We start from the raw sequence: 10,127 nt of genomic DNA on the forward strand, positions 1-10,127 counted from the left end.
ACTGCTACAAGGGACAATATTAATGCTTCAAGTGCATTGAGATCATTAATAGTTGGTCATTGATTATGTTTTCTTGGTAGAACATAATCAAAGCCTATTTTTTTATTAATATTTGGACGCTGAGGAATAAGGTTTATTTTGATAGGGCTTACCATAGTCGGTTTGCAATCTCTCTTTGTTGATTGTAACTTGCAGATTATTGATTCAAAACACTTTGAAGTGGCAACTTAAAACATTAGGACCCTCATCATCGAGGACATCCATGCTATGTACAACTCAATGGTGGCCCTCAAAAGCGAGCTCTAAGTGATGGAAGAAAAGATTTCAACTATGTTGAACATGGCTAGAGAGAATTAGGATAGAATCAAAGAAGCAACTCAAGTAGTCATAAGGTCCCCAACTTCATGGAAGACATCCAAGATATTACTGAGAAGCTACCCTAAACCCCCACCCCCACCCACTCTTTCCCAAAAAAAAAAAAACCTAATGGAAAGCCTCTTGTATTTGTTGCCACCACTAACTTTGACCATATTTTACCGAATTTTGTACGCGGCTCTAGCTGCAGATATTTTAATTGTTTTTTAAAATTTCCAGGCCAAAATTTAGAGCGTTCGCCCGTATTTTCACCAACTTCTAAAATTTTAGCGGTTTTCTGTAAAACAAGCTTTAAATCTAGCCAAGATTTTGCAACTTTAACCAATTAAAAAATACTCTAAACCTTGGTTTTTGGCGAACATTGAAAGACAAATACCCAGTATGTGTCCCAAATTTTGCAAGCACGTCACATTAAGCGAAATCTACGAAGATGCTCACTTTTTTTGTGAAGGATAAGGCCCAAAAAGCGTGAGCATGGCGCATGTAGAGAGAGAGAGATGGAGAGAGACGACGTGTGGCAGGTCGTCGGGCAATCGATTTTTTGCCTTCGCAAGCTGTTCGATTTTGTCATGAGTGCAGGTGGGAGGGGGGGGACAGGAGGCGCGCGCCGAGCAGAGGCACAGACGGAGAGCACAAGAGAGACATGGTGCAACTGCAGGGATCCAAGCAATAGTAGGCATGTGTGGATGTGGCCAGGCGACAGGCCTCTATGGCCGCTCCATGCCCGTGTCGTCATGCGGAGCACGTAGGATGTGGAAGGGTAGGAGTGTGCAAGGAGTGTGAGTGTGTGTCTGTTGCAGGTACCTGGAGTTCGTTCGGACGTAGGCACATGGAGCCGAGGCCAGTGCAGGAACGAAAAGACGCAGGAGGTAGGGGCGAGCACATCACGACAGGGCGGAGCGAGGAGATGTTGCAGGAGCAAGAGCTCCTTGCGGAGAGGGCTGTGTGCAAAAGGGCGAGACGGGGTGCAAGCAAGAGATGATGCCGGAGCTGCTTGGAGAGAGCGCCGCATCCAAGAGGCGGAGACCAGCTCGCTTGCACGCAACCTAGCGCGTGCACCGGATCCAACCAAGACCCTGCATTTAACTGTTAAGCTGCAGGCGAATCTTGCGAACTAACTAATTAATTTTTCTGAATCATAGAGACATACGATAAACAATATTAGCCAAGGCAATGCATTATGATATAATTTAGAACAAAGTCCGGAGGTGTGGTTGTCCGTGCGTTGAACGGTTGACTTCAGGAGAGGTCAAAACAGCTACTCACCAGTCTTGGTCTCGAGTTTGCATGGCTGATTCAGATTAGGTTTGAGCTCGATGCTCTTAAAAGGATACCTCGTCCATATGTATTTTGATGCACGTCTCAAGGTCCTTTCCTTGGTCTGGTGCTGCTTGTAAGTCCAATGGTCCTTGTAATTCTGATGCCCCTTGGCACAAGATTATTTAGAAATTTTCTCATGTAAGAAAATGGAGTTTTTCTCACTGTTTTTCATATAGTGCATAAATAACATCGTGAGCTTCCGCTCGGGAGGCTCCACATACCTAGCTAGCTGCGATTGGGGGCAGCGGACCACCGGCCCCCCCAACGGGCCGGCAGTTGGGGGGGCCGGCGGTCCATTGCCCCCAATCACAGCTAGCTAGGTATGCGGCGCCTCCCTCGCAGAAGCTCATGTTGTGGTAAGTCACATTATTGTGAGAATTTGTCCAAAACTTCTTGTGTGGTCTGGTCCTCCCAAGTCTGTTTTTGATGATCCAATGTTCCTGGGGTATTTTGCCCCATTCGAACACCGCCCTAAAGGATGTATCACCTGGCTCCTTCCTTGAAATCTCATGCCTTACATGGTTAAAAAGAAGAGAGAGAGAGAACCAATCCAGCTGCCCAAGAGACCTCAAAGGTCTAACCGACTAACAGGACTTCAAACTCAAGAGCTGCTGCTCGAGAGGAAACAAAGATAACCAGTCTACCATACTTGGGTGATAGAAAAATTATTTCAGTTGTAGCTTTTTTTTTTCAAGCTGTTTGTAAATAGCACTACTCAAAAGTTCTCAATTTACTTTTTCTCAAAGAAGAAAGCAAACTTTCTCATATACGAAAATTCTGGATATAAACAAGGAGAAGAGGGCATTCTAACTCACGGGATCATTCAAATCCTTCACAAATGAGAACATTTAAGTATTCCAAGATAGAAAGACCTCGAGACCGGAGATCGCAACTGTTTGCCTTAACTAATCCAAATTCCAAAGCCCTCATGGGCTTTTTTTTCCTTTTAAGAAAACTTTGTACATCTTTATAACTTGCACAATGAGATCAACTCACAGACTCGAGGCATGTTTTACTCCGACAAATTCCCTTTCAGATACAAAGTGAGTTTTCACTAACTTAAAAGAATATGGCAATGACACATTGTAATGCTATTCACATCTGTAACAAGACAATACATTGTTTGAACAAAGGACTTTAGGGGTTTCTCGTTTTCTTGGCGAGTACGCTTAAAAGGGGAGGTTTTGCTTGAGCCAGTTATTTCCAAACTTGGCCAATACATTAAACTAAAACACCAAGAGATTGAGGGGGGGAAAAGGAGAGAAATTTAACACTGTAGAAACAATGCCAAGACACCTTGAAGATCTACATCCAAAAAACTCAGCTGACAATAACTTTGGGCCAAAAACAATAACTATGAACCTTAGAGAAAATTGTAAAACAGAAGTCTTGAACTCAAAACTTAATACTTATTGGGAAGCAGGATAACCAATCCACCACACTTCACACACACACACACACACACACACACACACACACAGAGAGAGAGAGAGAGAGAGAGAGAGAGACCCACTTTAGATCAATTGCTGACAACTATTAATGGGAAATGTCGAGCTCGACACTCAAAAAATGAAGAGACAATCGGGCCTGTCTTTACTTGTAGATACAAAAACAGTGGCTGTCTACCTTCCATGCCATCTTCAAATTAAATAGCTATGTGCACTCCTGTATAGGAAAAGAATTCAATTCTGCTTGGCCTAGCAATGATGATGACATCAAAACCTGCATTCGAATATGGTACATTCGCTCTCTTTCTTTCCGTGTCTCTATATTCTTGACATCTGGACATTTTGACCCAATGGCCTTCCAAATCTGCACATTAAGAACACAAAAACGCGACTAGTAAGTAAAGAAATAAATGGCAGAATCTCCCAAAAAACACATCACTTGTTCTACTACAAAAGAAGAGCTTGTTGCCTCGAGAGATGTGCAGTATATAGTGCCCACAATGAAGCTAGCAAAAATAAGCATATGCATTAAGCCTAGCTCCTCATCAAAACACAGCTTTATGGCCCTGACACCAGTGTCATAATTCTATTTGCACATCCATTCCATGTCTCTCTTCCATGCTTCATATCTCTTCAGCCGTCGCAAAAACAGTGTAAGCCTTAACTGACTGCTCAGTGCTTCGGCTCACATCCTTTACGAATATACCAAACATTACCAGGGGCGAGGCCAAAAGGTCAAAAAAAATCTCCTCTGTCCTGTGAGCTTGATAAATCTCAAAATGCAAAGAGGTCTAAGAGTTGACTGAATGCGCATTTGCTCGCATTTTCATACTTTCATTTATCGCCGACACACGCGACAAAGCCAAAAAATCATTGCAAAATCCCTGCTATTTGTGGCATTCTCACAGTGGATGATCAAGATACTCATCAGGGACAAAAAGACATAGCTTCACAGACAAGAAAGCAAAAGTCCCCGTGACGACATTCCAGTCCGCTGCAAAGATGCAGATAAAGCCATTCTGTGTAAAATGTTCTCATGTTGGCTCTCAGCGTGTCCGATGATGTCCGGCACCCATTGAATCGTGACTGGCTATATGTCAGCGCTGCCTCCCGCATTTCGACACTCTTTTTTTGTTGGCTCTTACCACATCCTCTGATGCCAGCACATCCATTTTCATTTAACTGGCTCCCATTGTTGGTGACATCTCACCCTTAGACTCCAAAGAAGAGCTACCTCTACAGAACATTGCTTCTGCTTAAAGCACAATTCTCAGATTCCTAGTATAGTTTATCAATGCTTGTCTTCACTGAAACAGTAAGATCTCTCTCTCTCTCTCTCTCTCTCTCTCTCTCTCTCTCTCTCTCTCTCTCTCTCTCTCTCTCTCTCTCCAACTTACTCGTTATCTCCTCTGCTGCGTTTGATGTTGTCTTGCCTCTTCTTCCAGATAATGCCTGCAAGCCCAAGTGCAGCCACTCCCAGCAATACGCCAATCGCAATGCCGGCCTTCTGTCCACCACTGAGGCCTGAGGAGCTCGAATCCGCATTAACGTTACCCGGAGTACCAGGAGGGGAGGTGCCGCCATTGCCATTGTTAAGAGGAGACGGAGAAGGGGGAGAAGTAGAACCTGGAGAAGATGGTGCGGGGGCAGAGTTCGGCACTCCAGGCGTCGGAGCTGAGGAAGGCACGGGGGTGAGGGAAGGGGAAGGGGTAGACGAAGACGGCATAGCTGGCACAGGGGCGACGCTTGGAGATGATGATGGAGTAGATGGAGGTTCGACGGGCGGAGGCGGCGAGGAGGGAGCTGGCGGCAAGGAGGGAGGTGTCGTGGGGGGAGATGCAGGGCCGGCATTGGGCGAAGGGCCCGAAGGTAACGATGGAGAAGGAGCAGAGGCAGAGGCCGGCGATTGAGGAGGAGTGCCGGGGGGTGACGATGGCTGCGCTTGACAGAACGGCTGTACGAGCAAGATGAGAAGGAGAAGCGACAATGAGCTCGCCATTGCTGCCGTTGCGCTGCTGGCTGAGGTCCGGTGCGTTAACGGAACAGGCACAGATCAGGGAAAAGGGGTTACAAGGAGAGGAGAGCGGGGTTGTGTCTGTATGTAGTACAGGACCGTCCCGTGTGTGTGTGTGTGTGTGTGTGTGTGTAGAGTTAGAGCTGTGGTGGGGGGTAGCCTACGCCCTCGTCGGTTTCTGGCGATGCTCCCGAGCCCCCTCTCTCTCTCCCTCCTCTTAAGTTCTGTCTCTCAGAAGAGGAGTGAGACTTCGAAAGTGTGGGTGCGCGCGCAAGCACGCGTGGTAGGCTAGTGTACTATGAGAGTTCGTGACAGACAACTGGAAGCTTTTACATGGGGATGGCGGATGGGCGATGGAGTCGCGACTTGCCCAATGCCCAGCCTAAATAGTGACAAGCCGACGTAAGACTTAAACTAGATCTAGGCCTAGTCCAGATTTGCAAACCCCGAGATCGAGTCTCCAGCTCAAATGCTGGCTGGCTTCAAGCCTTGGCCCTCAGGTGTGCAAAAGTTTCCTTGCGTTGAGGAGGGCGGCAAGTGTGCGTAGCCTAGGAGCTGTGTTGCTGGACAGGGTTGAAAACTTGAAACCTCCACGCTTCTACCATTTCCAGATTTGCTGCTCTTCCAACGCCCAGCGCCAATTTATTACTCGCCTCATAATATACATGTACTAAGGCCGCATACACATCGCCTGCCCATAATCAGGCATGTTGGCGTGGACTACAAGTGGCAACATGCGATTCGACAAGCAAAAGGACGCACGCCCAAGAGATTGGACAACGAAAACCCCCTGCCCAAGCTTGGGCAGCCATGGAACCCACGTCACTATAGTGGAAAATATTGGAGGCAACCAATAGGTTGCACGTAACTTGCTGACTATGGACTCGTTTAATTAATATCTGGGCAAGCAGGTGTGTAAATCACGCATGCCCACCCCAAAAAGAGGCAGGGTGTCTGCCCATTGGTGTGTAACCAGCCTAACTCCCCGTTCTTTAGTAGCCACCCGCATCTATTGCAAACTTTGATTTTTTTGAAGATGAAGAGTTATGAGTATTTTATAAGGTTAGTAAGCTAGGTTCACATCAAGGCGGCGGAAAACATGACACTTTATGAGCTCTTCCAGCTGGAAAAGCTTGCAAACGTTCTCTTCCATCGGCCATGTGTTCACATTGTTGGCGGAGGAAAATGTGAGGCAATTTTCTACCACCGTCTTATGTAAACGTTGGGAGGCAGTGGAAGAGAGAGGAGGAGGCAAGTGTGGACTTTTGAAAGGGTGGGAGGTTTATGATTGGTGCCAACATGGCACTTTTTGCCAAGGTGGAGGGTGGAAGAAAGAACTTCCCGGGGGGGGGGGGGGGGTCGGAACAAATCCCCGTTTTCTCTTCCACGATGTGGCACTCTCCATCTCACTTTTCCGCCGCCCTATGTGAACAGCAAGGTCCACATGGCACTTTCTTGTTGGTTTACAAGATTTTCCAATTCCTTCCGCCGCCCGATGTGATCCAAGCCTAATATAGTAGCTTCGACCAACGAACGGGGCATTTTGCAAAGTCGTCCAAACATGATGACAAGGAGCAACGGTTGCCTATTGGTGCACGAAAGAGAGAGAAACAAAGATGCATCGTCGCACATAGAAGACCACCAACAGCTTGCGAAGCCGACAGAGAGGTGTGTTTGGGTGGCAACACACACATACACACACAACGAGAGAGAGAGAGACTGGGGGAGGGGGGGGATTTCACCCTAGCGCACTGAATCTGAGCGAGAGAAGGGGGGGAGGGGGGGATAAGAGAGAGACTGGTTGCCACCCAAACACACACAATGAGAGAGAGAGAGAGAGAGAGAGACTAGGGGAGGGAGGGGTTTTCGCCCTGGCGCACTAAATCTGAGCGAGAGAAGGGGGGGAGGGGGGGATAAGAGAAAGACTCGGGTCGGTTTATCTTTTGGAGAGACTTTCTATTTTAAACGATAGAAAGTTTTCTTCCTTTCAATTTGAAGAAAACTCTCTCGCACAGCATTGTCTTTGATTCTTCAAAAAGAGAATAAAATCAGAGGATTTTCTATTCAAAAGATAGAAAGTTTCCTTCTTTTCAATTTTATGAATTCTTTGCACAGCATTGTCTTTGATTCCTCATAAAAAGAATAAAAACCATGATGTGGGTGCTCTATTGGAATGGTTGCCTCATCAATATTGTTTTTACTAGCAAACGAAGAGAATTTCAAACCATGATCTCTCTCTCCCTCTATTATTCCGGAGGATGTGCACCACAATCAAGAGTTCACCTTCACCTAAGAGCCAATTCACTTGAAAGGATGGTTGCAAATATGTGCTCAACGAGCAACCTGAAATAGTTCTATTCACGTGCGAATCAACAAGAGCAAAGAGAACTTTGGCATTTTCCTATTTTTTTACCATTATGGATCAATAGAAGCGTCGCTCATTGGTTGCACGCCTATCGTGTTCCATGGTTGCGTCCTCACTACATCCCTATGGCCACGAGCTGGTTTGCAACTTGTTTGCAACCTTTTAGTTTATTTCCCCCACGAGAATTAATGGAGTTTGCAAACTTGTTGCACATAAGTTGCCAACCTGTCCTCCACATGAACTGGCTCCAAGGCATGATGCAGAAGTTGAACTTTAGATTGTCCGGAACAACAAGGTGCCCACATGCGCATTGTAGAGGTGGCAAATTTTTTATACGCTAAAAAGAATGGGTACAACTTTCGGACCTACCATGACCTCAAGCGGCCTCCTACACTCGGAATAAGAGATATTCGTGCACTTTTCAACATAAAATGTGGTGGTGAACTAAACCGTTGATCCCACAATCCTCTAGCCAATGAGGTAACCAAGAAACTCCTAGTTGCTTGTTGATGACATAGCTACAGCTTTTTGTATTCGCTCTTTGGCAAGCAACGTGAAGGAAATGAAGGCGGAAAAGGAAACCATGCATTTGTGGGTGTGCAGAGTCTCAACTCATCCTAAGGTGCTGAAAAGACATTTGCAAGTAGTCATGCTTGGCTAGAATCCCCCCCCAACCCGACAAGTACCATTTGAACGGCACTGTGATTGCAAAGCCCTCAATATAGGCACATCCCAAAATTGCTTGGAATGTGTCAAAACTGCCTAAGTAGCATGGTGAAATTGCCAACATCCCATCAGAATGACGCTTCCATGGTGTCAGGGTAGCTGAGCCACCCCCTCACGAAGATCACTGTAGCAATCGGCCAGCTACTATCAATTTTTGTGAAAAGGTATGGGCACAGATGGAGCAAATAGAGGGCTCACCGAAAGCACCTTACAAGGCCTATGGGGGAGCCCTCTTAGCCTTCTTGTAAGCATGTATACTGTAGTGTATAAATCCTTGTTTGACACAGGAATGAGAAGGAAGCAGAAGAGAAATTTAGACGTCCAAGAAATAATCCACAATGAGAGAGAGAGAGAGAGAGAGAGAGATGTCATGGGCGTGCTTGCAAAGTGGACCGGTTAGGAATAAATGAGTAGCTAAATAGAGATTAGAATGGTGTACTTAATGGAGAGAGAAGTCTCACACACAAGAGAGATAGTAGACAAGAGAGAGCACACACAATATGCATGGTTTAACCAAGCATGGGCTACATCCATAGGAAAGCAGCTACTCAATGGATTTGCACCTTAAACTAGAAGTACGTTACAAAGGGATTAGAAACCCTTAATGAACCTCCCATCTTCCTTCACTCTCTTTCATCACCTCACACACCTTCCACTGCTTTAATCATTTTGTGTGTAGAAGAGGCATCTTTTTATAGGCCAAAAGGAGCCTTTATGGGCTACCCTCTCTCATGAGAGATAGCCATGTGTAGCCGCCCTTGTGTAGACAAGCCCAAGTAGAACTTTCCCATGCACCCATGTGTAGCCGCCCTTGTGTAGACAAGTCCAAGTAGAAATCAACCTGAACACCAACCATTGGCCATTGAACACTAGCCACGGCCAACCGGCCATTAACTACTGGCCATCAACCAGCTGACCTCGATGGTATGAATTTTTGGTTTTTCGGTAAGTGATTTTTCTCATGCACGATGTCTTCTACTCATAACGGGAGCCTTACAAATGTGTGTTTTTTAGAATAAAAATTACAAGGGGTGAATCAGGCTTCATACTTAACAATCTCCCACTTGGAGCTGATCTCCATGTACATGCTTAACCACATAAGGACCAAGCCATCATTTTGAAAGCTTTCTTATTGTTGACTATTGGTTGTCAAGGCTACTCTCATGCACCAACACCCAACCACCTTCCTCAATAGATTTAGGTTTGAGCCTATGCCTTTTATCAAATCTCTCCTTATTCTTTAACCTTGCATCTTTTAATCATGCTACTACAATTTGAATATCTTGAGGCCTTCTTGATGATTGTTGTACGTCCAAAGCAAGAAGGTCTCCCCTACTAATTCGATCTTCGCAAGGTAATACATACCATGTGGGAATTACATCCTCAATTGACATTACAGGTTTCTAACCATACATCAACTTAAAAGGCATATATCCAGTAATTGAGCTATGAGTTGTATGATCAACACATAAAGCATGAGGCAACAACTTGGGCCAATCTCTTAGTTTACCTTTACAAATCTTAGCCAAAACTTTAATGATAGGAGGATGAACACATTCTGATTTACCATTCCCTTCAGGATTGTATGTAGTAGTGAGAGCAAGCTTAATGCTCGACCTAGAGAAAAATTATATGGCTTTGTGAGCATCCAACTCATCCTTGTCTCTTGTTATCTTCCCAACACAGCGATAACGGTTGATCACATCTTCCAAGAGGAACTTACATATCCCTTCCATGATTTATGTTCTTAAAGCACGACCTTCAATCTGGTTGGTCAAGTTCCCCTGCAAGAACTATGTCTCTCATTTACCATAAGCCCAATGGCATTGTAACCAGATATACTACCCACTTATAGTGCATAGCCAGTGGGTATGTAGGG

The 10,127-nt window shown here is 45.5% G+C and overlaps 1 protein-coding gene across 1 annotated transcript; it reads right to left on the reverse strand.

Moving 5' to 3' along the window:
• Positions 1–3,208: 3,208 nt before the first annotated feature.
• Positions 3,209–5,619, reverse strand: LOC147442400 (uncharacterized). The gene is made up of 2 exons (XM_086528583.1): positions 4,541–5,619; positions 3,209–3,507 (listed from the first exon to the last, which is right to left on the reverse strand). The coding sequence occupies exons 1-2, from the start codon at positions 5,140–5,142 to the stop codon at positions 3,462–3,464; spliced, it is 648 nt and encodes a 215-aa protein (XP_086384709.1). The 5' UTR covers positions 5,143–5,619; the 3' UTR covers positions 3,209–3,461.
• Positions 5,620–10,127: the final 4,508 nt, after the last annotated feature.

The sequence above is a fragment of the Adiantum capillus-veneris genome, chromosome 14 (assembly GCF_014529385.1).
Source record: "Adiantum capillus-veneris isolate H3 chromosome 14, ASM1452938v2, whole genome shotgun sequence".
Lineage (NCBI taxonomy): Eukaryota > Viridiplantae > Streptophyta > Polypodiopsida > Polypodiales > Pteridaceae > Adiantum > Adiantum capillus-veneris.

Bases quoted from the DNA above. Each gene is read 5' to 3' on its own strand.
- LOC147442400 (XM_086528583.1), bottom strand. From the start codon at position 5,142: ATGGCGAGCTCATTGTCGCTTCTCCTTCTCATCTTGCTCGTACAGCCG. The intron at 3,508-4,540 runs GTAAGTTGGAGA...CTTAATGTGCAG, and splicing joins CGCAGCAGAGGAGATAACGA to ATTTGGAAGGCCATTGGGTC.